Source organism: Mustela lutreola, chromosome 15 (assembly GCF_030435805.1).
Source record: "Mustela lutreola isolate mMusLut2 chromosome 15, mMusLut2.pri, whole genome shotgun sequence".
Lineage (NCBI taxonomy): Eukaryota > Metazoa > Chordata > Mammalia > Carnivora > Mustelidae > Mustela > Mustela lutreola.
Window position 1 is genome coordinate 26,182,585 of NC_081304.1, and position 27,520 is coordinate 26,210,104.

Genomic DNA, 27,520 nt, shown 5'->3' on the forward strand with positions numbered 1-27,520 from the left:
AAAATAATATATTAAACTATTAAAAGAGAAAGAGAGAACAGCAGCCCAGGGCCATGTAGGTGGCTCAGTCGATAAAGAATGTAACTCTTGATGGGGGACTCTTGATGGTGTGGTCAGTTCAAGTCCAGGTTGAGTGTAGAGTGTACATTAAAGAAAAGGCCTGAATTTCAGCTGACTATGAAACAGTTTACCTGATGAAGTGAGGTAGAGACATTCCAGGCAGAAATAACAGCACATGCAAAGACAGGCATAAAGACCATGGCATGTCCAGCAAAATACAATTTAGGGTTGAAATTTGAGGAGATCATGTAAAGAATAAACCATGAGCCAAAGAATAAGTTGAGAATCTCTCCTCTGATTCACAAATGGACTGAGTGGGCAAATAAGATTCCATTCGTCCATCCATCCATCCATCTATCCATCCTCTCAACACACAACTTAAGTTCTTATTGTTCTAAGTATTCTAAGATGCCAGGAAGGTTACAAGACAGCCCTTGTCCCTATGTTTCATTGCTTGAAATTAAGCAAAAGAAAACAGGCATTAAACATAGGTGCCTAACAAAAGATGTATTTTTGAAGATCTCACATAATTCAATAGTCACCTAATTTGAGGTTGATGCTGATAGAAGATGGCTGGTGTTTCTGTTACTAACCAAGTGACATCAATATGGGATGTAACAGCACAACCTTGGTTTACAATTCAGTCTCAGGTTGTATATGACATGATTCTTTCAAGACTTCTACAATAAGGAGTTAACATCTCAAAATTCAAATATGAAATGAGACTTTTAAAAAATCACATAGTTTGGGGCACCTGGATTGCTCAGTCAGTTAAGCGTCCAACTCCTGGTTTCAGCACAGGTCATGATCTCACAAACTGGATTAGGCTCTCTGACCAGCACGGAAGTCGTCTTCTCCTCTCCCTGTCCTGTCTCCTCTGCTCCTCTCCCAATCTCGCTTTCTCGCATGTGCATGTGCTCTCTCTCAAATAAACAAACTTAAAAAAATTTTTTTTAAATCACGTAGTTCAAGTTCATACACAATGCAACCACACTGTAATCATGTGTGACACAGGAAATAGCACAAGAGGGATGCCTGGGTGGCTCACTTGATTAAGCAACCACCTTCAGCTCAGGTCATGATCCCAGAGTCCTGGGATCAAGTCCTGCATGGGGCTCCCTGCTCAGTGGAGAGCCTGCTTCTTTCTCCCTCTGCCTGCTACTCCTCCTGCTTTGTGTTCACTCTCTCTCTCTGTTTCTCTTTGACAAATAAATAAAATCTTGAAAGAAAGAAAGAAAGAAAGAGTATAAGCTATCAGAAAAAGTGTAAAATATGAGGGGACCTGGCTGGCTCAGTCAATAGGGCATGCAACTCTTGATACTGGGGTCATGAGTTCAAGCCTCACGCTAGGCACACAGATTACTTTAAAAACAGAGAAAAAAGAAAAGTGTAAATAGGGAATTAATGATATGAGAACCTTGAAAAGACACTCCTGAGACATTTAAGCTAAGACCTGAAAAATAAGTGAAAGTTAATCAAGCAAAGACAGACTGAAAGAAACCAAGGACAACCAGAATGGCAAGAGTAGAGAAAAATGAGAGAGAGGGACACCTGGGTGGCTCAGTCAGTTTAGCCTCTGATGGTTACCAGAAGGGAGGTGGTTGGGGGTGATGTGGAGAACAAAGGCAAAAGAAATACAGATAAAATTCAATTTTCTGGGGTGCCTGGGTGGCTCAGTTGGTTAAGCAGCTGCCTTCGGCTCAGGTCATGATCCCAGAGTCCCAGGACTGAGCCCCACACTGGGCTCCCTGCTTCGTGGGGAGTCTATTTCTCCCTCCGCCCCTTACCCCACTTGTATGCTCTCGCTTGCTCCCTCTCTCAAGTAAATAAATAAAATCTTAAAAAAAAATTTAACTCTTCTTACAACCTATAGCCCTTTAACAAATACCTGAGGCACACAAAGTATGGCATTCCTCCAGGAACCCCCAATCTTAATGTTAATGCCTTGCTCGAGGTAAAAGCAACCTTAGTTGGACAATAGCTAGCTAGGCCTCCAGGATCCTGTAAGTTTTCTTTGACATATGAAAATCCTTTTGGAAACTTCCTTTGTCTTCACCTCCCCCAACTCCTAAGTATATAATCAATTGCTTTTCACAATCCCAGTGCAGCTCTTTCTGTCCCTGGGTCCTATCCCCATACTATAATAAAACCACCTTTCTCCACCAAAAATGTTTAAGAACTCTTTCTTGGACATTGGCTCACAAATCCCACTTCAAATCACATCAGGGGGATGAGTGAAGTAAGTGATGGGGATTAGGGAGCACACATATGATGAGCACTGGGTGATGTATGCAAGTGTTGAATCACTCTAATCAGTTGTACACATGAAATTAACACCTGTATATTAACTAACTAGAATTTACATAAAAACTTTTTAAAAAGGAGGTAGCTATGGGTAATATAATAGAATTGATTTTTTTAAAGATTTTATTTATTTATTTGACAGAGTGAGAGGGATCACAAGTAGGCAGAGAGGCAGGTGGACAGGGGTTAGGGGGAGCAGGTTGAGAGCCTGATGCAGACCTCAAGGCCAAGACCCTGGGACCATGACCTGAGCCAAAGGCAGAGGCTTAACCCACTGAGCCACCCAGACACCCTAGAATTGATTTTTAATATCAAAGGGAGCTACCTGTGAGGTATGCAACTGCACATACGGGGTATCTATTCCTAAATAAATTATCTCACTATTTGGAATGAAACTAATACAATCCAACTGCAGGTTAGCAATGAGGATCAAAGTCTTTGAAGAATGATGAAAAGTGTTATTTTTTCATACATTCCTTATGGGCTTTAATATAAAACATTACATGTAACATGACCATAAATTTAAAAACTGGAGGAATAAACAAACAAAAGATTTGGAGGCACATATTAAAATAATGGCGAGGGGTGCCTAGGTGGCTTAATCAGCTAAGCCTCTGCCTTCAGCTCAGGTCATGATCCCAGAGTCCAGGGACTGAGCCCCACAACCACCAGCTCCCTGCTCAACTGGGAGTCAGCTTCTTCTTCTGACCCTCTCTCCACCTCTCGAGCTTTCTCTCTCTCTCTCTCAAATAAATAAAATCTTAAATAAAATAAATAATGGTGGGGCGCCTGGGTGGCTCAGTCAGTCAAGCATCTGTTGGCAGCTCAGTTCACGATCCTGGAGGTCCTGGGATAGAGCCCCTCAGATCCCCTCATCAAGTTCTGCAAGGCTCCATGCTCAACAGGGAGTAGGCTCCTCCCTCTGCCCCTCGCTCCCTCGGCTTTACTCTCTGTGTCAAATAAGTAAGTAAAATCTTTACACAAAAACTTGAAACAACAACAACAACAACAACAAAAATCAAGGCAGGAGAACAGCAGTTTTCCAAATTCCAAAAGTATTCAACCCCTGGAAAATTCTGGTTACTCCCCTCCTGCAGAGCAGCAGTTTGTCAAATGTCTCAGGAATGTTGCTGTAGAGCACACATCTCCCCCCAACCCTGTGTGTTTTTGTCTTTACGTTTTCTCTCTCACCCATCTTTTTTTAAAAAGTGTTGGGTGGGGAGGATTAGAGCCCATGCATGGGCTTTTTTAGCATGTATGGTAAAAGATAAACCTCTCTTCACTAAATGCCCCCTTCCCCTCTCACTCACTGATCAGCCAACAACAACATTGACATAACTTCAAACAGTACTCTCCTGGGAGCAACTAGACACTGTTAAAAAAAAAAAAAAAATCAGTAGACAATACAGACTTATGTCAGGATCTAAAAAGAATAAGCTTTGTGACGAAGCAAAATGGTTTCAAGTCCAGATGGCTTATAGGGGCTGTTTTGCCCCACTGTTGTAGAGAAAAACAAATGAATACTTTGAAAAGGCAAGCGCCCGAAGTTTAAAAAAAAAAAAAAGTCCCTAAAGACTGTTCCTAATTGGGAGTAAAGATGCAAGAGCTAAAAAAAGAAAAGCCCTTTATTAGTAACTTTGAGTACAGTAGTTGTCTAAAAAATAATACCACCAAATAAAAGGCTGACGACTTACTAATGCTAAGTATCCCCACATTTACTCTGCAGAGTGGGGGAAGGAAAATATTGCATTATATTAGTAATTATGATCAAATTCTATTTGATAATACTATCAAATGGAGTTTGATAATAATCAGTTCCATTAAATGTATTTTTTTCAATGTAGTATCTTTTTTTTTTTTTTTTTTTTTTTTTTAAATTTACTTATTTGACAGAGAGAGAGCCCGAGAGAGGGAACACAAGCAGGGGGAGTGGGAGAGGGAGAAGCAGGCTTCCTGCAGGATCAGGGAGCCCAATGTGGGACTCAATCCCAGGATTCTCGGATTATGTCCTGAGCCAAAAGCAGACCCTTAAATGACTGAGCCACCCAGGTGCCTTTAATGTAATATTTTTAAGAAATGAGAAACCATATACTTTTTAAAGTTTTTTTTTAATAAAGCTAACTCTTTTTTTTTTAAGATTTTATTTATTTATTTGACATAGAGAGAGAGAGAGAGATCACAAGTAGACAGGCAGGTAGAGAGAGAGGGGGAAAGAGGCTCCCCGTAGAGCAGGTAGCCCAATGGGGGCTAGATCCCAGGACCGTGAGACCATGACCTGAGCCAAAGGCAGAGGCTTAACCCACTAAGCCACCCAGGCGCCCCTTTAAAGTTTTTTTTTTTTTTTTAGTTTTTAATTATTTAAGTTATCGCTACACCCATGGTGGGGCTCAAAATCATGACCCCAAGATCAAAAGTTGCATGCTCTTCCAACTGAGCCAGCCAGAAACCCAAGAAGATAGACTATATTAAACAATATCCAAAGGATATGATTTCCCCCTCCAATCCAAAATGTGGAATATTTTCAAATAAAAATGGTCCAGTTTCTTCAAAACCCAATGGCAGGAGGGAGAAAATGGAGAGCTATTAGAGATCAAGAGAAACTTAAGAGACATTAACCAATGTAAATTTGTGAACCATCGTATTTGACCCTGATTAAGACAACCAACTAAGAGTTCTTGATCTCCGGGGGGGGGGGGGGGGGGGGTCATGAGTTCAAGCCCCATTCTGGGCACAGAGCTTACTTAAAAACAAACAAACAAACAAACAAAAAAAAAAAAAAAACACAGGGCATACAGTTGGCCCAGTTGGTTGCACTAGTAAAAGTTGGTAACATCCCTAATACATCCCCAGTGCCATCCCAGAGCAGCCAGGTGGCCCTCCTGCCTACCCACACAGAAGACAGGAAATATGTTTTCTGAATAAATTCAATAAGAGATTCTATTTTTTTAAAGATTTAATTCATTCATTTGAGAGAGAGAGCAAGCATGTGAGCACAAGTGCAGAGGAGAGGGGTAAAGGGAAGAAGAGACACCCCACTGAGCAGGGACCCTCCCCCACTAGGGCCTCAAATCCAGGGCCCTGAGATCATGACCTGAGTGAAAGGCAGACATTTAACGACTGAGTCACCCACCCATGTACCCCTCAATAAGAGAGATTCTAGACAAGGGAATACCACATTTTAACAAATAAGTGCCAAATGAAAAGAAATGAACTAAGTGAAAACCTATATACCAAGCAGCAACACTGATAGCCCCCTTTCTGTTCTGGCCCTCACCCAGATTCTCATAATGACTAGGCTTATCTACCACTCCACTCCCCATGACATTATCTTTCCTTGGCAAAATTCAAATGCCTCTGAGCAAAAAGACCATGGGATACTGAAATCTGGGTTCCCAATTGGCAATGAACGGCTTCCAGGCACACAAAGCTTCTGGCCCTACTTTTTTTAGTGCCTCATGCTTAAATCATGAAGGGATAATTAAGGGTTATCAGGCACTTGAAGCTCCAACCTGAAAGAGAGAGGCCAAAACTACCAGAAAAAAATGGGACTGAGAAAACAGACAAAACAGGAACAAATGAAAACTATAATTAATATACTCAAAGACCAAAGAAAAGTCATTACATCCATGAAACCAGAACAGTATGCTATTTTTATTTTTTTTATTTTTTATTTTTTTTTAAAGATTTTATTTATTTATTTGTCAGAGAGAGAGAGAGAGCACAGGCAGAGTGGCAGGCAGAGTCAGAGGGAGAGAGAGGCTCCCTGCGGGGCAAGGAGCCCGATGTAGGACTCGATCCCAGGACGCTGGGATCATGACCTGAGCCGAAGGCAGCTGCTTAACCAACTGAGCCACCCAGGCGTCCCAACAGTATGCTATTTTTAGAAAAAGGTTGGGGTAGGGGAAGAACAAGAAGGAAGAGCTCATTGAAATTATAAAAGTATGAACTGAAGAATATAGCACTTATCCTATCTTTCCTGTACAAACTATACCTTAGGGTAATCAAATGGTTGATGAGGGAGAAGTTCTCTTTTATAAGAAAATTAGGTAAAAAATGCTGAAGGAATAACTAAATTAGAAGAGCACCATTTCCCAATCCTTAATGAAATAATAGGGACTATCCAGTCACCATTCAGATTTTGCTGGCTGTCTCATAAATGTTCACAGCCAGGATGCAAACAAAGTCCCTATGTTGCATTTGGATGATACATCTCTTAGGTCTAATTAAAGTACAGATTCCCATGTTAGCTTCAGCAGCACATATACTAAAATTAGAACATACAGAGACTAGCATGGCCCCTGCACAAGGATAACAGAAATTTGTGAGGCATTCCATAATTTTATGTTTACTGTACTGGAATTAAAATTCTTTTTTTTTTTTTTAAGATTTTATTTATTTATTTGACAGACAGAGAGAGAGAGAGGAGGAAGCAGGCTCCCTGCTGAGCAGAGAGCCCGACGCGGGACTCGATCCCGGGACCCCGAGATCATGACCTGAGCTGAAGGCAGTGGCTTAACCCACTGAGCCACCCAGGCGCCCCTGGAATTAAAATTCTTAAAAATAAAATAATTATGTAAAGTTTCCCCAGTCCTTTTCCCCCAATGATCTGTTACAGTGATCCTATAAGGGAATACTATAAAGCCACTGTAAAGAATAATTTAGATTTATCCAGACAGACACAGGTTGCTGCCAGTTGTGAGTGGAAACTGAACAGGCAATTCACAGAAAAGGCAAGCAGATCATCAATAAATGTAAGAAATATCTCAACCACAGTGGTGATCTGAGAAAAGAAAATTAAAAGCTTGTTTCACAAATATCAGATTAAAAACTAAAACCAGGGGCGCCTGGGTGGCTCAGTGGATTAAGCCGCTGCCTTCGGCTCAGGTCATGATCTCGGGGTCCTGGGATCGAGTCCCGCATCGGGCTCTCTGCTCAGTGGGGAGCCTGCTTCCTCCTCTCTCTGTCTGCCTCTCTGCCTACTTGTGATCTCTCTCTGTCAAATAAATAAATAAAATCTTTAAAAAAAAAAAAAAAAAAAAAAAAAACTAAAACCAAAAAGTCTGAGAGTGTCAAGTGTTGCTAAGACACAGGGAGGGGCGCCTGGATGGCTCAGTCAGTTAAGTATTGGACTTCAGATGGCTCAGTCAGTTAAGCATCTGACTTCAGCTCAGGTCAAGATGCCAGGGTCCTGGGATTGAGCTCATGGGTTGGGCTCACACTCAGGGGAATGTCTATTTCTTCCTCTCCCTCTGCTGGTCCCCCCTTCCCTCCTTCGGAGGGTGACTCTATCTCTAAAATAAATAAATCTTTTCTTTAAAAAAGTGAGGTTTCTCTAATAGGCAGGATTCTAGAAGGATTTCTATAATGTTTTGGTTCTGTTTTGTTTATCACAAAGAGCATGTGTTGTATTAACAGGAAAAGTAATGGGGCACCCGGATGGCTCAGTGGGTTAAGCCTCTGCCTTGGGCTCAGGTCATGATCTCAGGGTCCTGGGATCAAGTCCGGCTCTCTGCTCCCCGGGGAGCTCCCCACCATCCCCCAAGCCTGCCTTCTGCCTACTTGTGATCTGTCTGTCAAATAAATAAATAAAATCTTAAAAAAAAAAAAGGAAAAGTACATAAATTTAAAAAAAACTTTTAACCCACTGAGCCACCCAGGCGCCCCTAAAAAAAACTTTTAGATAAAATAACCAAATAAGTATGACACATGTAAATTTTACTCACACACACAAAAAGAATTTTACTCACTGCCCAAACTGTCATCCGTAATTGTATAAATGGAATCGAACATGACCATTTATCCCACATGACCTCTGTATATTTCATATTCCTTTTAGTCCTTGTGACTGACTACCACAGCACACAGAGAACATTGATTTTCTACTATCTTACCTCAAAAAACAAGAATAAGCCAAAACTCATTGGCCTAGGTAAGAGGCTATCAACCAGGAATTGATTACCACGTGATAAAACCTGAAAAGGTGTAGCAGACCAGCCAAGTAATGCTTTCCCTACATGTCACAATTTTGTGCCTCTGTAGGTAGGTGATCAATATTTTATACTTCTGACTTTAATTTACAGGTCTTAAAGCTTGACACTGTTGTTTATTTCAAAACTTGACTCTGTTATAAAAATACATTTCTATTATTAAGAAAAATCAGAAAATATTATCCTGAATAGTATATAGGTTAGTATTGAAACTCTAAAAATTATCTACAAAGAAAAAAACAGTGATGGGCACCTGGCTGGCTCAGTAAGTTAAGTATCTGACTTCAGTTCAGGTTATGATCCCACGATCCTGGGATTAGACCCCACTGTTGGGCTTCTCTTGGGGAGTCTGATTCTCCCTTCCCTTCTCTCTGCCCCTCCCTCCACTCATGTGTGCCTGTGCGTGCACGAGCTCTCTCTGTCTCTCTCAAATAAATAAATAAATAAAAGCCTTAAAAAAAAAAACAGTGGATAATCTTTTCAGTTGTTTTCCAGGTTTTGCTTTTTAACATTGTTGGGAATTTTCAAATCTGCATAATGGAGAACAGTATAATAAACTTCTACATAACATCACCTAATTTCAATAATTATCAGCACATGGCCTGTTTTGTCTGTATTCTTCCTCTTTTCCTCCAACAAACATCAGCATCATAACAATCACTGCAAATACTTTAGTATGAATTAAAGATCCATTTTATTGCTTTGAATGAACGTCATCAATGGCTTCTTACGAGAACACAAGTGTAGACTTCTCAATTCTACCTGAGCCCCCATCAGGCCTGAGTGAGCAGCTCCTCCATGATTTTCCTACCTCAACCCCTCCCTTTCCTCTATGCTGGCTGACTCCTAATTTTAAATTGTTTCCTACCTTAGAGCCTCATTTCCTTGGTCTATAACACACTCCTTTGACGGTCTCCTCCTCATCCTTCATTTCATAACTAAAATGTTATATCCCCTATGGCCTTCCCTGACCACCCTACCAAAGAGGGAATATGGTTATTATTTTCACTTTTTACATATAGTTTTAATTATTTGGAGCACACATATGCCTTTTTTAAGAATTAATTTTATACTATTCAAACTTTAGTTATAAAATTAGACTTGTGTCTTATTTCCAGATGTTACACACACTGACCTAAAAATATATCTGAACTGGCTTATCTGAATAGTTACAAAAAAGGAACTTGACAAAATTCAGCATCTCCTCATAATGAAAACACTCTACAAGCAAGGAATAGAAAAGAACTCCTTCAAAAAGCATCTACAAAACCCCACAACTACATCATATTGCATGGGTAAAGATTGAATGCTTTCCTCATAAGATCAGAAACAAGACAAAAATTTTACTCCTGCCAGTTCTACTCCATATTGTACCAGAAGGTTATAGTTAGGGTAACTAGGCAAGAAAATAAAAGGCTCTCAGATTGTAGAGAAAGAAGTAAAACTATCTCTACTTGCAGATGACATGATAATGTATACTAAAAAATCTTCATGAACCACAAAAAAACCTATTAGAATAGTAAGTCCAGCAGGATACAGGAACAATATACAAAAATCACGTGTATTTCTGAGCATTTGCAATGATCAGAAAATGAAATTATGAGGGTGCCTCGGTGGCTCAAAGGGTTAAGCCTCTGCCTTTGGCTCAGATCATGGTCTCAGGGTCCTGGGATCAAGCCCCGTATCAGGCTCTCTGCTCAGCAGGGAGCCCGCTTCCCCTTCTCTCTTTGCTTACTTGTGATCTCTCTCTCTCTCTCTCCTTGTGATCTCTGTCAAATAAATAAATAAAATCTTCAAAAAAAAAAAAAAGAAATTATGGGGTGCCCGCTTTGCTCAGTCAGTAGAGCATACTACTCTTGATCTCAGGGCCATGACTTCAAGCCCCAATTGGGGGTAGAGTTTATCTTAAGAATAATTAATTAGGGACACCTGGGTGGCTCAGTTGTTAAACATCCAACTCTTGACTTTGGCTCAGGTCATCACCTCGGGGGCCCTGCAATGGAGCCCCACATCAGTTTCCATGCTCTGAGGGGAGTCTGCTTCTTTCCTTCCTCTCCCTTTGCCCCTCCCCTTGCTCGCACACTTGTGTGCACGTGTACACTCTCTCTCTCAAATAAATAACCTTTTTTTTTTTTTAAAGAATAACCCGGGGTGCTTGGAAGGCTCCGTTGGTTAAGCATCTGCCTTGGGCTCAGGGCATGAACCCAGGGTCCTGAGATCAAGTCCTGCATCAGGCTCTGTGTTCAGCAGAGAGTCTGCTTCTACCTCTCCTTCTGTCCCTCTCCCCTGCTCGTGGTGTCTCTCTCTCTCACACACACACACACATAAATAAAATCTTCTTTTAAAATAAATAAATAGGGGCGCCTGTTATAAATAAATTTATATAAGTAAATAATTTATTTATATAAATAAATAGGGTGGCTCAGTGGGTTAAGCCTCTGCCTTCTGCTCAGGTCATGATACCAGGATCCTGGGATCAAGCCCCAGGTCAGGCTCCCTACTCATCAGGAAGCCTTCTTCTCCCTCTCCTGCTCCCCTCTAATTGTGCTCGCTCTCTGTCAAAGAAATAAACAAAACCATCAAGAAGGAAGGAACTGAGGTTTGGCATTAAGAAACCTGTCCTTGATTTCAAAGCTAGGAAATTAAAATCTAGGAAATCTCCCAGGACTTGAACGAAGGCAATCTGACCCTATTGTCCTTGCCCTTAACCACTGCACTGTATTACTTCTTATAATTTTCAATATCCTGCTTCTGAGATAACCTGCCATTTGTTATATATATATATATATATATATATATATATATATATATATATATATATATATATTTATATATATATATATATATATGAAAGTACCTCTAGCAAATACTCTCTTAACTTATTTATAACCTGTTGAGGGCTAAGAAACTATTTTATTTAAAATAGGATACTTGGGGCACCTATGTGGCTCAGCTGGTTAAGTATCTGCCTCCAGTTCAGGTCATGACCCCAGGGTGCTGGGATAGAGCCCCACCTCAGGCTCCTGGCTCAGAACGGAATCTGCTTCTCCCTCTCCCTCTGTTTGTGCCACAACCTCTGCTTGTGTTCGCTCTTCACTCTCTCTCTCTAAAATTAAACAAATAAAATCTTAAAATAAAATAAGTAAGAATACTAGGGGCACCTGGGTGGCTTAGTGGGTTAAAGCCTCTGCCTTCGGCTCGGTCATGATCTCAGGGTCCTGCGATCAAGCCCCACATCAGGCTCTCTGCTCAGCAGGGGGCCTGCTTCCTCCTCTCTCTCTGCCTGCCTCTCTGCCTACTTGTGATCTCTGTCTGTCAGAAAAATAGATAAAATCTTTAAAAAAATAAATAAGAATATTAAAGGAGCACCTGGGTGGCTTAGTCAGCTAAGCGCCTACTTTCAGGTCATGAACTCAGGATCCTGGGATCAAGCACATCAGGCTCCCTGCTCAGTGGGGAGCCTGCTTCTCTCTCTCCCACTCACCCTGTTTGTGCTCTCTCTGTCAAATAAATAAACAGAATCTTAAAAACAAAACAGAAGGAGCCACCCTGGTGCCCCAGCATTCAACTCTTGGTTTCAGCTCACGTCATGATCTCGGGGTTCTGAGATCAACCTCCATGCCCAGCTTTCTCTCCTTATTCCCCTGCTCCTCAGGCACACACATTCTCTCAAAACTAAACTAAAATAAACTAAAATAAATAAAATAAAATGAAGATACTATGACTAAGTGCTTTGCCTTTAAATGTTTATTCAGTAGGCCAAGATCATGAACTTTATTACACAAAGTTTTGAGACATTCATTTTAGCTCTTCAGAAATCTTTGCTCACTCCCTGACCCTCAGCTAGCTTGGGAGGTAGTTAACACTGAATAAATTACTGGATGAATTCCTATCCCAGCATAGAAGTATTCTTTAAAGAAAGAATAAATTTTTAAAAACTGATCAGAGCCACAAATAAGGGGGTAATTTCTGTTAAACATTTCCCAAATCACATCAAACAAGTTCAAGCAGACTATTTTCATAGTAGAACCATTGACAATAGCCTTTTTAAAAAGTTACCCTTCAGGTTTTATAAAAGCCTGTTTATTTGATGCCACATTTCTGTGCAACCTGTTTAACTTTTTAAAAGGTATTTGTTTTTGAATAGGTAGCAGTAACAAAAAAATGAGTCTAGGGCAATAGGTAACTGAAAGAAAATTCAAATTGGATATTTGATAATAGAAATTTAAAATTTAATTATATAATAACCTAGTAGATGCTTTTAACCAATATATGTTTCAATGCTCAAGAAATAAAATTTTCCCTGTTCTTCACAATAAAATTTTCTTCAAAAATAAATGTTGTTAGGGCACCTGGGTGGTTCAGTCAGTTAAGTGACTGCTTTGGGCTCAGGTCATGATTCTGGGGTCCAGGAATCCAGCCCTACATCAGTCTCCCTGCTCAGCAGAAGTCTGCTTCTTCCTCCCTCTGCCCTCCCCCTGCTCAGCAGAAGTCTGCTTCTTCCTCCCTCTGCCCTCCCCCTGCTCAGCAGAAGTCTGCTTCTTCCTCCCTCTGCCCTCCCCCATGCTAATTCATTCTCTCTCTCTCAAATAAATAAATAAATAAAACCTTAGGGGGGAAAAAAGAAATTTCTATCAAAAGATTCTAAGCAAATAGTTAAAATTAAGTTTGGGAGGGGCGCCTGGGTGTCTCAGTGGTTGGGCCTCTGCCTTTGGCTGGGGTTGTGATCTCGGGATCCTGGGATGGAGCGCCGCTTTGGCCTCTCTGCTCAGCAGGGAGTTGCTTCCCCCACCCCCACCCCCCCACCCCCCACCCCCCCGTTTCTGCCTACTTGTGATCTCTCTCTCTCTAGGATCACCTAGCCCAATCTTTGCAAATACCAGGAAGTAATGCCTATGATCTTAATATTTCAATTTAAATATATAAGTAGTTCTAGAGGCGCCTGGGTGGCTCAGTGGGTTAAAGCCTCTGCCTTTGGCCCAGGTCATGATCCCAGGGTCCTGGGATCCAGCCCCCCATAGGGCTCTCTGCTCAGTGAGGAGCCTGCTTCCCTTCCTTTCTCTGCCTGCCCCTTTCTGCCTACTTGTGATCTCTGTCAAACAAATAAATAAAATCTTTAAATGCATAAGTAGTTCTAGAATATTTACTATGTATACGACAATGTAAGTAAAGCATCTGCAATAACTACCCTCAGAAGTCTTTTTTTTTTTTTTATACAAAAGTCAAAGGACTTATTGAAGAACTTTTTGGAAGTTTTAGCATAACTTGGCACCAATGGTAAGGACAAATAACTTGAATGCACAAAAGAGAACTTTAAATAGTTAGGCTTAGCAATTTGACCTTTTAGCATTTTCATCCATCCCTCCAACCAACTAACATCTATTAAATACCTACAGCTTCCTAGTAGTTTAGTGGGGGAGTTAAAGCCATAGGTTAGTTTGCTAAAACACTGAAAGTGCTATGGTAGGGAAAGAAAGAGTATGTGGTGGGACAATGTAAGATGGGCACGATCCAACTTGGGTGTTCATAAAAGGCGTTCCAGAATTGAAACCTGAAAGATGAATACTGTTACCCAGGCAACAGAAGAGAAACAGAGGGGCATCTTTGGGGCACCTGGGTGGCTCAGCTGATAAGCGTCTACCTTCAACTCAGGTCATGATCTCAGGGTCCTGGCATCAGGCCCCACATCAGGCTCCACGCTGGATGGGAAGTCTGCTTCTCCCTCTCCCACCCACCCTGCTTGTGTTCTCTCTCTCTCTCTCTCAAATAAATAATTAATTTAAAAAAAAAAAAAAAAAGAGCCCTAGAGAGAAAAAAATACTATTTGCAAAACAAAAATAAATTCCAGGTGTTCAATATATGGCTCAAAAAGGAAAAGATGAGGCTGGTAAGATAAGGAACAGCCAGGTCACAACATCTTGTACCTTAAGACTTCAGACATTTAAGAATAAAGAGAAATATTTAAAAGTTGGAAACAAAAGTAGCAATGGGGATAAAGGAGAAGGAAAAAAAGGAGAGAAAAGAATTGGGGCACCTAGGTGGCTCAGCGTGGTTAAACCTCAGCCTTTGGCTCAGGTCACAATACCGCAGTCCCAGGATAGAGCCCGCATGGGGCTCCTTGCTCATCAGAGAGTCTATTTCTCCCTCTGCCCCTCACCCAGCTTGTGTTCAATCTCTCCCAAATAAATAAATAAAATCCTATAAAGATGGTGGTGAGCTATCTGGCCAGCAGACAGTAGTATCCCTTACAAAAACAGGGAACAGAGGAGCAGCAAGCTTGCGAGAGAAATTCTGGTTTGGACATGTCAGGAGACAGTCATATCCAAGAAACAAGAGTAATCTGGTCTTAAGGTTCTTGACAGGCTGTCAGCTTCATGAAAGAAAAAACTCGTGTGTTTTGCTCACCACTATGTCCCCAGTGGACACAATACCAGGCACACAGCCGGCACTCTATAAGCATCTAGGAAATGAATGAGATATACATTTTGGAATGGTCAACAAATGGTAATTGACCCCATGGGAATGAATAATACCAGTTAGGCAACGTGCAAGTTGAGAACTAGAGGGGACCTCAGAAAGAACTCCAAGGAATGCCAAATCTAACAAAGTAAAAGGAATCCAGAGTGGTCCAAAGAGGGAAAAACTGGGGGGTCAGGCTGGCTCAGTTGGTGGAGCATGCAGTTCTTTTTCTTGGGTTCATGAGTTGGAGCCCCAAGTTGGGTATAGAGTCTGCTTAAAAAGAAAGAGAGAGGGGCACCTGGGTGGCTCAGTGGGTTAAAGCCTCTGCCTTCCGCCCAGGGTCCTGGGATCGAGCCCTGCATCCGGCTCTCTGTTCAGCAGGGAGTCTGCTTCCTCCTCTCTCTCTGCCTGCTTCTCTGTGATCTCTGTCTGGCAAATAAATAAATAAAATCTTTGAAAAAGAAAAAAAAAGAAAGAGAGAGAGAAAGAACAAAAGAGAAGGAAGGGAGGGAGGGAAGGAGGGAGGCAGGAAAGAAGGAAGGAAGGAAGGGATTGAGACAGAAAAATAAAGAGAAAGAAAGGAAAGAGGAGCACCTGGGTACCTTAGTCATTTCAGCAGCCAACTAGAGTTCAGCTCAGGTCGTGATCTCAGGGTCCTGGGATTGAGCCTGGAGTGGGGCTCCACACTCAGCATGGCGTCTGCTTGAGTTTCTCTCTCTCTCCCTCTACCCCTCCCCGCTTGCGCGCGTGTGCACTTGCTCCTGCTCTCTAATACATTAATTTTTTTTTTAAAGATTTTTGCTTATTTGACACAGAGAGAGAAACCACAAGTAGGCAGAGAGGCAGGCAGAGAGAGAGAGAGAGAGGGGAGGAAGCAGGCTCCCTGCGGAGTAGAGAGCCCGATACGGGGCTCGATCCCAGAACCCTGGGATCATGACCTGAGCCGAAGGCAGAGGCTTTAACCCACTGAGCCACCCAGGTGCCCCTCTAACACATTAATTTAAGGGGCACCTGAAACGAATATAATACTGTATGTTAACTGACTGGACTTTAGGGCACCTGGGTGGCTCAGTTGGGTGGACGACTGCCTTCGGCTCAGGTTATGATCCTGGAGTCCCAGGATGGAGTCCCTCACTGGGTTCCCTGCTCAGAGGGGAGTCTGCTTCTCCCTCTGACCCTCTCCCTTCTCGTGCTCTCTCTCACACTCTTTCTCTCCCAAATAAATAAATAAAATCTTTAAAAAAAGAAAGAAAGAAAGAAAGAAAGAAAGAAAGAAAGAAAGAAAGAAATAGAAGAAATGCACTTATGAGAGCTCCTTTACTTTTATAAATTTTCAAGAATAACAATTAAGAAAAACTCTAACTATATACATTTAAAGTTTCAGATCTAAGAAAGTACTCTTATGAGATAAATTATTTCCTGCATGGACAGCTTACCCTTTTATAAAGGTGTGTACTCATCTAAAGTGCCTGCCTCTTTACTCTTTATCACATCACCTTTTTTAATTTCCTGCATGGCAGGGCACTTGGGTGGCTGAGTTGGCTAAGTATCCGACTCTTGTTTTCAGCTCAGGTCATGATCTTAGGGTCATGATACTGAGCCCCATGCTGGGCTCTGCACTCAGCACAGAGTCAGCTTGGAACTCCTTCCCTCTTTCTCTCCACCCTACCGTGCATGCTCTCGTTCATGCTCGGGCGTGTGTGGGCTCTCTCTCCTCTCTCTCAAATAAATAAATACTGCCTTCCTCGTCTGTTTTGTTTGTAGTTATATTCCCAGGGCCTACAACAGTGCCTGGTCAATAAATATCTGTTCTTTCTGATCATCTATGGGTCTGTTTATCTTTCTAGCTACCTGTGGAGCCAGGATACAGTAGAACCAGATCAGGGGAGCTTCCTCCTAGCTCTTTAAAAGGATCAGTTTCTCAATTTCTGTATCTTAGTTTCAAAGAAGAGAAACAATCCATCATATTTTTGTGCTGTAATTTTAAATAAAAAATCTTAACCAATTTTCAGCTTTATAATCTCATTTAAATTCCTTATACAGAAGTATCTTGGGCACCCGAGTGGCTCAGTCACTGAGCATATGCCTTCTGCTCAAGGCATGATCCCAAGGTCCTGGGATCGAGCCCCATACTGGGCTCCCTGCTTGACAGGAAGCCTTCTTCTCCTTCACCCACTCCCCCCTGCTTGTGTTCCCTTTCTCACTGTCTTTCTCTGTGTCAAATAAATAAATAAAACCTTAAAAAAAAGGAGAACCATGAGAAACTATGGACACTGAAAAACAACCTGAGGGATTTGAAGGAGCTGGGGGATGGGAGGTTGGGGGAACCAGGTGGTGGGTATCAGGGAGGACACGTATTGCATGGAGACTGGGTATGGAGCAAAAACAATGAATACTGTTACACTGAAATTTAAAAAAAAATTTTTTTTTTAAAAAACCTTTAAAAAATATGAACAACTTATCTTTATAACCAACATACTGTGCCCTTCATTCAGAGTGCCTTGGTGGCTCAGTTAGTTAACCAACTGCCTTTGGCTCAGGTTGTGATCCTGGAGTCCCAGAATGGAATGTGGCATAGCCCTCCCTGCTCAGCAGGGAGTCTGCTTGTCCCTTTGATCCTCCCCCCTCATGTTCTCTCTGTGTCAAATAAATTTTTAAAAAAATCTTTAAAAATTATTTCAAATGGAATATTAAATAATACTAAAAATGTTCTCAATGTAAATAATTTTGTGGTTACATGGTAGAATGCTCTTTTTTTAATTAAATTTTTTACTATTTTCTTTTTTTTTTTTTAAGTAGGCTCTACACCCTATGTGCAGCTTGAACTCATGACCCTGAGATTATGAGTCACACAGTCCACACTGACTGAGCCAGCCTGTATCCAGGAATGCTCTTGTTTTTTAAGAGATAAGTACTCTAAGTAGTAAAAGTTGAAATGTTATAACATTTGCAATTTACTTTGCCATGGTTTAGCAACTTTAAAATGTGTACATATATAAATGTTGAGTGTACGTGTACACAACACAACACAACAACTACTGAATCTAGGTGATGCATATACAGATTATCAATGCACTTTTAGTTTTCCTGTACGTTTGAACGTTGTCCTAATAAAAAGCTAGGCGGGAGGAATTTACTGAAGGGTTTACTAATTTAAAAAAGAAAAAAACAGGGAGTGCCTGAGTGGCTCAATTGATTAAGCATCCAACTAACTCTTGGTTTCCGCTCAGGTCATGATCTCAAGATTGTGGGATCCAGCCCCTTATGGGTTACACACTCAGCGAGGCATCGGCTTGAGATTCTCTCCCTATTCATCCCACAGACGCCCATCTCCCTGTACACGTACACACTCCCCCACTCAAATTATTATTTTTTTTTAGATTTTATTTATTTGACAGACAGAGATCACAAGTAGGCAGAGAGGCAGGCAGAGAGAAAGAGGGGGAAGCAGGATCCCCGCTGTGCACCGAGCCCAATGTGGGGCTCAATCCCAGGACCCCGAGATCACCACCCAAGCCAAAGGCAGAGGCCCCAACCCAGTGAGCCACCCAGGTGACCCTAAATTAATTAATTTTAAAACAATTTTTGAGGGGCGCCTGGGTGGCTCAGTGGGTTAAGCCGCTGCCTCCGGCTCAGGTCGTGATCTCCAGGTCCTGGGATTGAGTCCTGCATCGGGCTATCTGCTCAGCGGGGAGCCTGCTTCCTCCTCTCTCTCTCTGCTTGCCTCTCTGCCTACTTGTGATCTCTCTTTCTCAAATAAATAAATAAAATCTTTAAAAAACAAAAACAAAAAAAACCCCAATTTTTTGAAAGTTCCTAATAACTCTATATCATCAATTTGGAAACTTCCTCGTTATATTGATTAATATGTAAATTTCTGTGGTTCAGTTCAAATATTTTTAGAGGCAGCTATTACGCCAAACTACTAGACACTACAATTCCTAAGTGAATAAAACTTTCTTGCTTCAAACTACTAACTAAATATCCCTAAGGGGTACCTGGCTGGCTTAATGGGAAGAGCATGTCATTCCTGATCTTGGGTTTCTGAGTTCTAGCCCCACACTGGGCATAAAGATTACTAAAAAATACATAAATATCACTGGCTAAGATTTAAAAATGTATAGGCTTACACACTTATGTTTTTAAGATTTTTTTAGTTATTTATTTTAGAGACTGAGTGAGGGGAGAGACTGAGGGAGAGGAAGAGAGAATCTCAAGCAGACTTCACGCTGAGCATGGAGCCCTACCTGGGGCTCAATTGCATGACCCTTGAGATTATAACCTGAGCTGAAATCAAGAGTTGCTGATTAACCAACTGAGCCACGCAGGTGCCCAACACACATATTTTCTTAAATATCAGTTTTCTGAATACATTACATATATTATTAAACTGGGTTGATTTATTTTATTTCAACCTAATAGTAATTTATTTAGGTAAGAGCTGTATTCTCTATGATTACTAAGCACAACATTAAAAAAAAAAAGTATTTTTAAGGGGCGCCTAGGTGGGTCAGTGGGTTAAGCCTCTGCCTTCAGCTCAGGTCATGGTCTTAGGATTCTGGGATTAAGCCCCACCTTGGGTCTGGAGATTACTTAAATAAATCTAAAAAAATAAGAAAAATAGGGGCACCTGGGTGGCTCAGTGGGTTACGCCTCTGCCTTCAGCTCGGGTCATGGTCTCAGGGTCTTAGGATCAAGCCCTGCATTGGGGTCTCCACTCAGGGGGGAGTGTGCTTATCCCCACCCCGCCGCCTGCCTCTCTGCCTACTTGTGATCTGTCAAATAAATAAAAATCTTTAAAAAAAATTAATAAAACTAAAACAGGTTTGAATTAAGATGTAATGTAACAGTCCAAAAAACTGCTGACCCTTACTCTAATTGACCCAATAGAGAAATCAAGTTAGCACCTCTGTCATTTCTTGGACCAAAAATCTTTAGCTCACTGAAGATACCACAAGATACTGATTTCAAAAACCACTTAACAGGGGCACCTGGGTGGCTCAGTGGGTTAATCCTCTGCCTTCGGCTCGGTCATGATCTCAGGGTCCTGGGATAGAGCCCCACATCAGGCTCTCTGCTCAGCAAGGAGCCTGCTTCCACCCCCTTTCTCTGCCTGCCTCTCTGCCTACTTGTGATCTCTCTCTCTCTCTCTCTCTCTCTCTCTGACAAATAAATAAATAAATAAAAATCTTTAAAAAAAAAAAAAAAAACACTTAACAGGGACCACAGAAGGACTTCCCTTTTAAAAGGAGTTTGAAAACTAATAACATGTATATCCAAACATGTAAAATGTCAAATATTAAAACACCATGGGCAACAACCTGTTCTCCTATACTGACATGTCACCACTCTCTCCTACTGCTCCAGTGAAATAAAAGAGCAAAGTTAAACTCCAAAAGACACTAGAGTTGATAGAATTAAGGGTAGAAGCCTGAAGAACCATGGCAATACTAATTTAAATAACAGCTGTGCTAAAGACACAAAATAAACTTAAAAAAAAATTAATAAAACTAAAATAGGTTTGAATTAAGATATAATGTAAAACTTAGTTGAAGCAGACTTGAAATTTCAGTTTTTTAACTCCCTAACTTCAATATCACCATCAATAAATTTAAGTTTTAGGTATGCAAAATTACTTCACTCCTCTTACTTGATAAACAGTCATAGAACTCATTGAAAAAACACCAAATTTTCCTGTTTAAGTGTTTACTAAAGAGATGAACTTAACTGTCATTGTAATTATACTGCAAATAAATTAACTTCTTCCACACTTTTGATTAAAATATTTTTTTATGGGGCACCTGGGTGGCTCAATGAGTTAAAGCCTCTGCCTTTGGCTCAGGTCATGATCCCAAGGTCCTGGGGTCGAGCCCCACATTGGGCTCTCTACTCAGTGGGAAGCCTGCTTCCCCCTCTCTCTGCCTGTGTCTCTGCCTACTTGTGATCTCTGTCAAATAAATAAGTAAAATATTTTTAAAAATAAAAAAATTTAAATATATATATATACTTTTTTTTATTTTTTTATTATTATTATTTTTTTTAATGGGGACACCTGGGTGGCTTAGTCAGTTAAGTGTCTTCCTTCGGCTCAAGTCATGATCCCAGTGTCCTGGGATCTAGTCCTACATCAGGCTCCTTGACCATCAGGGAGCCTGCTTCTCCCCCCGCCTGTCACTCCCCCTGCTTGTGCACTCTCTCTGACAAATAAACAAATAAAATCTTTTTAAAAAATTTTAGGGGCGCCTGGATGACTCAGTCGTTAAGCATCTGCCCTCGGCTCAGGTCATGATCCCAGGGTCCTGGGATCAAGCCCCATGACAACTTCCTTGCTCTGCAGGAAGCCTGCTTCTCCTTCTCCCACTCTCCCTGTTTGTGTTCCCTCTCTGGCTGTCTCTCTCTCTCTCTCTCTGTGTCAAATAAACAAAATCTTTTTAAAAAATTAAAGATAAATTTAAAAAATAAAAAAACAGGGGCACCTGGGTGGCTCAGTGGGTTAATAAGCCTTTGCCTTCCGCTCAGGTCGTGATTTCAGGGTCCTGGGATAGAGCCCTGCATCGGGCTCACTGCTCAGCGGGGAGCCTGCTTCCCCTTTTCTCTCTGCCTGCCTCTCTGCCTACTTGTGATCTCTGTCAAATAAATAAAATCTTTAAAAAAAATTTTTTTTTAATTTTTAAAAAAGTATTCTTAAACTTATTTGCCTACTTATCAGAAAAGTTGTGGTAAAAGAATCAGAACTCACATAAACAAAAACCAAAAACACTAACATATCCTTCCTAAGAATAACATCTCTCTCCAGATCACTGTACAGACAGACTTATGTTTTTAATAAATCACTGACAGCCCACCTGGATGACTCAGTCATTAAGTGTCTGCCTTCGGCTGACATCAAGATCCTGGGGTCCTGGGATGGCAGGGAGCCTGCTCCTCCACTCTCCCACTGCTCCTGCTTGGGTTCCCTTGTGTTCCCTCTCTCTGTTAAATAAATATATAATATCTAAAAAAATATATATCACCGATTGAGGGGTGCCTGGCTGGCTCAGTCAGTAGAACATGCAACTCTTGATCTCAGGGTTGGGTTCTAGCCCCACATCCGGTGTAGAGATTACCTAAAAAAACAATCTTGGGCGGGGAGAACCACTCTCCTGAAACTCATACTACACCTATGTTAACTAATTTGAATTTAAATAAAATCTTGGAGGAAAAAAACCCACTGATTTACAAATAAATCATTCATAGATTCACAGGGCTTAGTCTGGGTAGAGCAGACAGGCGGACGCTCATCCAACTGAGCGACCAAAAACGGTCTTCCTGAGCGCCTGGGTGGCTCAGTTGGTTAAGCTGCTGCCTTCATCAGGTCATGATCCTTGGCTCCGGGGATCAGGGATCAAGCACCACACTGGGCTCCCTGCTCAGTGGGGAGCCTGCTTTTCCCTCTGCCTCTGCCTGCCACTCCACCTACTTGTGTGCTATGTCAAATAAGGAAGTAAAATCTTAAAAACTAGTAAGTAAATAAATAATAAAATCAGACTACTTTAGGTTGTTTTTAAAGACACAAAAATAGCAGACTCAAACCAAAAATTCAAATAAAACAAAGAAAAAGGTAAAATATTCAAGATAAGTAAATCAGGGGGCACCTGGGTGGCTCAGTGGGCTAAGCCGCTGCCTTCAGCTCAGGTCATGATCTCAGGGTCCTGGGATCGAGTCCCACATCGGGCTCTCTGCTCAGCAGGGAGCCTGCTTCCTCCTCTCCTCTCTCTGCCTGCCTCTCTGCCTACTTGTGATTTCTCTCTGTCAAATAAATAAATAAATAATCTTTAAAAAAAAAAAAGATAAGTAAATCAGTAGATTAAAGATTAAATTTCCGATTCCTTGCTAAGAATTCCTGTAAGTAAGAGATTATAGCATAGCACTTCACACCCCCTAAAACATTCTCACCATTTATATATCCTCCTCAAGTTCCACAAAGGTGCTCAGAATTTACTTTACACTTTCTGGTGATGGACAATTTCCAGGCTTTCAAGTACTTTTACAGTAAATACCCTGAGGCACTTTTGCCATAATAGCAGACTCAGGCTCCGCATTAAAGGCCCAATAGGCGCACTCCCAGAAAATTAAACACAGAATTCACTTGTGCATATTGGCCTAAGAAAGACTTCATTTCTGGAGACTGGGTAAAACTTGATTTATCATCTTACATAAAAAGTGATTAACAAGGTAGTTTTATGTTTGTGGTCTGGGAATTGGCTCATCTAGCATTTCATCAATGTTCTCTATTCTCAGGTCATGGCTCTTTGCCCAAAGATTTCATTATACATAATTTACAGACATATCTGAAAAAGTATAAAGAACAAAAACATTTAACATTTAAAGAGTCATATACTTAAGAAATTAATATCCAATCAGGTGCTTACCAATTAGTTTTATTTTCTTTTTTTTTTTTAATTTATTTATTTGACAGAGAGAGAGATCACAAGTAGGCAGAGAGGCAGGCAGAGAGAGAGAGGGGGAAGCAGGCTCCCCGCCAATCAGAAAGCCCGATGTGGGGCTCGATCCCAGGACCCTGGGATCATGACCTGAGCTGAAGGTAGAGGCTTTAACCTGCTGAGCCACCCAGCTGCCCAATCAATTTTATTTTCTGATTCTGCAACCTGTAGCAGGTATTTTTCTTGGCACGTGTGACCCTGGCCTTTTGCTATGTTCACATGGCACTTCTTTTATCCAAGGTGATAGGTCATGCTGGGCCTGCTCCTCACCTGTGTATATATGTCTATTGCTACTGTATCAACATACTGGCAAACGCCTGTATGAGGATTAAGACACAGCATACTATCTCAAAAGTAGTACATGACCTCTAACAGTACTAATAAACCACTGGAAACTGCGATCCCATCTTTAGATTTTTTTTTTTTCAATCCCTCCCTCCCTGAAGACTTGGAAATATTCTTGAAATAAAGTCAATTTTCTTTGGCAAGTGCAATGGCATTCCTTTGAGGCAAATGGATCACAAAATCAGAACTAAAAATCATCACTACAGTCAAGCTTAAAAAGGAGAATAAAGAGAACTCTGTGACCTGGTACAAAGGTATAAAAGACAAAATAAAGTTAAAATGGGAGTACTGGGGTGCCTGGGTGGCTCAGTGGGTTAAAGCCTCTGCCTTCAGCTCCGGTCATGATCCCGGGGTCCTGGGGTTGGGCCCCACATTGGGCTCTCTGCTCGGCAGGGAGCCTGCTCCCCCCCACCACCACCACATGCCTCTCTGCCTACTTGTGATCTCTGTCAAATAAATAAATAAAATCTTTTTTAAAAATAAATAAATAAATAAATAAAATGGGAGTACTATTTAGGGTTAGGAAAAATGAGCTGCTAAACGAATCTCACGTCCTAATACCTTTTTTTCTAGCATTTTTCAAAGAGAATATGTCGCTGGTTCAATGATTTGTTATTTAGCTCCTTCAGTCACCAAGTACTTAGCTAGGTGTGTTAGATGCTCAGAAAACAAAGATGAGCACTTCACCTGCATTAGATAACTTCCACAAAAATAATGCCAACACAGCCTGAAAGCTTCAATCCTTGACTGCCTCAAGAAGTCCAAGGCCTATCACTTGCACTCCAGACCTCCAAAACGTTCACAGACCCGAGGTGAGGGCACCGAGGTCACTGCCGAGATGCTAGCTAGGGTTAAGGGCACCTGTAAAATGCAGTCTGAGAAAGGCTGTCAACAGTCACCTACACCTCCCCAACCCGCCCCGCCCCCAGTCCTCTCGATAAATAAACAGAGGGTTTTTAAAGGGAACTGTCCAAGGTGACCACCTGACACGGAGAAACGCTTTGGTGTGGGATATCAACAAAATAAAATTGTACGCTCTACTGACAGAGCGTTGCTATACGACACCTAAATGTTGACAAAGTGTCAACCAAAACACCAAAAAAACATAAAATAAAACCTCCTTCTCAACAGGGTTAAGAACGTCACGAAGAAACTGACCGAAAGAGGGAGATCTCTAACTTCCCAAAGCAGCAACCCCCTGGAAAGGTACTGGAACCAGCGGAAGTTACATATCCAGGACCGAAGTGTGTAAATGCCCCAGCACACACACACACCATGGTAAAAGTTTGAACCGCCGTCCGACTATCCTACGGTGGTCGGAAACTTCCCTAAACTACCACCGGCCACCGGCCACCCTTATAATCTCCGCCCTCAGCCAACCTCAGGTTCCCTCAGGCCAAGCTGCGGCTTCCTCCCGGGGCCTTGCCTCCTCATCTCCCTCCCTTCTCCTGGACACTCACCCGCCTGCCTCGGCTTCCGACGCCGGTCGGGGGTCCCGGGGGACCTCACGGCCGCCCGGTTCGGACCGGGGGGCTTCGGCCTCAGGCGCGCCCCCTCCCGGGCCGGGCCGCAATCCCCGGCCCCCCGCCCGCCCTCAGGCCCAGCCCCCGCCCTCTCCGCCCGCCGGCCCTCACCTCCTCGGCGTGCTTGCGCAGCGCCTTCTCCCGCTGGTACTGGGTGATGAGCTGCTCGTTGTCGTCCCGCAGCAGCTCCAGCTCCACCTGGTGCTCCTGTTCCTGCGCGAACACCGAGTCCAGGTTCTCCAGCACGGCCACCACCAGTGGCATCAGCTCCTTGACCACCTCCTCGTCGTAGCGCCCGATGAGCCGCTCGAACTCGCGGTAGATGGAACCAGCCAGGCCGGACACCCGCTCCGACATCACGGCCCCGGAGCCGCCGGGCTCCTCCTGGTACACCACACCGTCCTCCAGCTCCATGGTGGCGGGCGGGCGGGCGGCCCGGGGCGTCGCCGGCTGAGGGGGTGTCACGGGCCCGCACGGGACGGGCCCGGCTGGGGCTTAGTGTGGGGTTGGGGCTGCGCCCGGCGGGGTGGGGGGTCCGGGCCCGCGGAGGGGAGGGGTGGGGTGAGCGCACTCAGCCCAACGGCCGCTGCACCAACTGCCGGGGCGGCCGGGCCGCGCGCACCACACGTCACCCACGGGGCGGGACCCGCGCCGCGTCGGCCCGATGGGCGGGGCCCCGCGGGAGGCCAGGCGCGGCCGGGGGCGGGGCCATGCGTCATCCTGCGACGGCGGAACGGGCGCCGTGGCGTCAACACTCGGCGCCGCGCGGCCGACCCCTTCGCCAATGGGAAAGACGGCTGGAGGAGGGTGGCGAGAACGGTCAGCCCCCAGCGGGGTTCGCAGGGCGGGTCCCAAAGGAAAGGGAGGGGTTCTGGAAGAGTGACTAGCCGTCCAGAATTAACATAGCTAACATTTCTGTTTCCTTTTTCAGCTCACAAAGGGCTGTCTTATGTGTTCCTCCCGACAGGCGTGGTGTGGTAGACGTTTGGCCTCCGTTCCACGAACAGGGAAAGTAGGCCCAGAAAAGTTGTAGTTCACTCAAGGTCACCCAGCTAGAACGGGAAGGAGGCAGATCTGGGGCTCAGACCAGTTCAGATTAAGAATCTCGGGCTCAGGGACGCCTGGGTGGCTCAGTTGGTTAAGCAGCTGCCTTCGGCTCAGGTCATGATCCCGGCGTCCTGGGATCGAGTCCCACATCGGGCTTCTTGCTCGGCAGGGAGCCTGCTTCTCCCTCTGCCTCTGCCTGCCATTCTGTCTGCCTGTGCTTGCTCTCTGCCCCCCTTTCTCTCTGATAAATAAATAAAATCTTTAAAAAAAAAAAAAAAAAAAAAAAGAAAAAAAAAAAGAATCTCGGGCTCAGAGAAAAGTGAGCAACAGAGGGAGAGGGAAAGCCACGTCGACTAAGACGTCTCCCGAAGTGAGAAGGTGGTTTCGACAGAACTGTTTGGGGATCAGGACAGTAAGGACAGCCTAAAACAGGAAGTGCAGAGCATTCTGGAGAAGGATAAAACTAAAGCCGCATCTTGCACTTTTTCCAAACTGAGTTTCTGCGCTTCTGCCGTGCAGATTGGTTGGGTGGTATTTCCGGGCTCCAGCCACCCTACTTTCCTCTAGTCTCGAGGGGCGGAGCGGGGAAGTGAGTGGTTGGGGAGTACGGGAGGAAAGGGGTGGAGTCTCTGGGGTGAGTAAGTCCCATGATACGTGAGGTCTCCGCAGCCTGGGAGAGTATCACGTGTGGGGAATGACACAACACCCAAGCCTCCGGCAGACTGAGTCAAGGATCGCTTTCCCGTCTTCTTTAACCTCTGTAGACGGGACGGGAGACTCTCCCAAAGATCCTCTCCGGGAGGCAGGTGACTCAGTCGTATTGAGGCCGGTCTCTTCAAAGAATAGGGAAGAGAAGGCAGGACTCGGATAAAGGAAGGTTTAGTGAGGGAGTACGCCACTCCCAGGATCAGACACCCTCGACTTGTTTACAAGTTCGAGTTTTTTCTACCGAGTATGAATGAGTCTCCCACAGCCTTCCAATCTGGACCCACCTGGAGACCCACAAAAAACAGTATGGACGTTGGACATAGGCCAACCTATAAACTAGGAAGGACAAAAATGAAAATATTAAGACTTACAGCGGTCTGTACTGTCCCTCTTTCTCACCTCACTGCATACCTACCCTTACATTGTTTGTGTGTATGTCTGGGTCAAGACTCTTGCTCTAGACTTTTCGTTCTTCCCTTCCTGAGGGCTGTCATTTAGACATATAGATAGATACAGATATAGATATAGATAGACTCTGCACCCCATCCCCGGAAGTCAGACGAGTAGGAGAACCTAGGGTAAGCCTGCATTTTGTCTTTGCACA

The 27,520-nt window shown here is 43.2% G+C and overlaps 1 protein-coding gene and 1 pseudogene across 2 annotated transcripts in view; one reads left to right on the top strand and one right to left on the bottom strand.

Moving 5' to 3' along the window:
- The window catches only part of SPAG9 (sperm associated antigen 9), a 135,651-nt gene extending 109,868 nt beyond the window's left edge, over nucleotides 1-25,783 (bottom strand). For both annotated transcript variants that reach the window (XM_059150532.1, XM_059150531.1), the window contains exon 1: nucleotides 25,273-25,783. In XM_059150532.1, coding sequence (XP_059006515.1) covers nucleotides 25,273-25,575 — 303 coding nt within the window. In that variant the 5' untranslated portion in view covers nucleotides 25,576-25,783. The remainder of the gene's footprint in view (nucleotides 1-25,272) is intronic.
- On the top strand, nucleotides 6,605-6,705 carry LOC131817198 (U6 spliceosomal RNA; annotated as a pseudogene).
- Nucleotides 25,784-27,520: the final 1,737 nt, after the last annotated feature.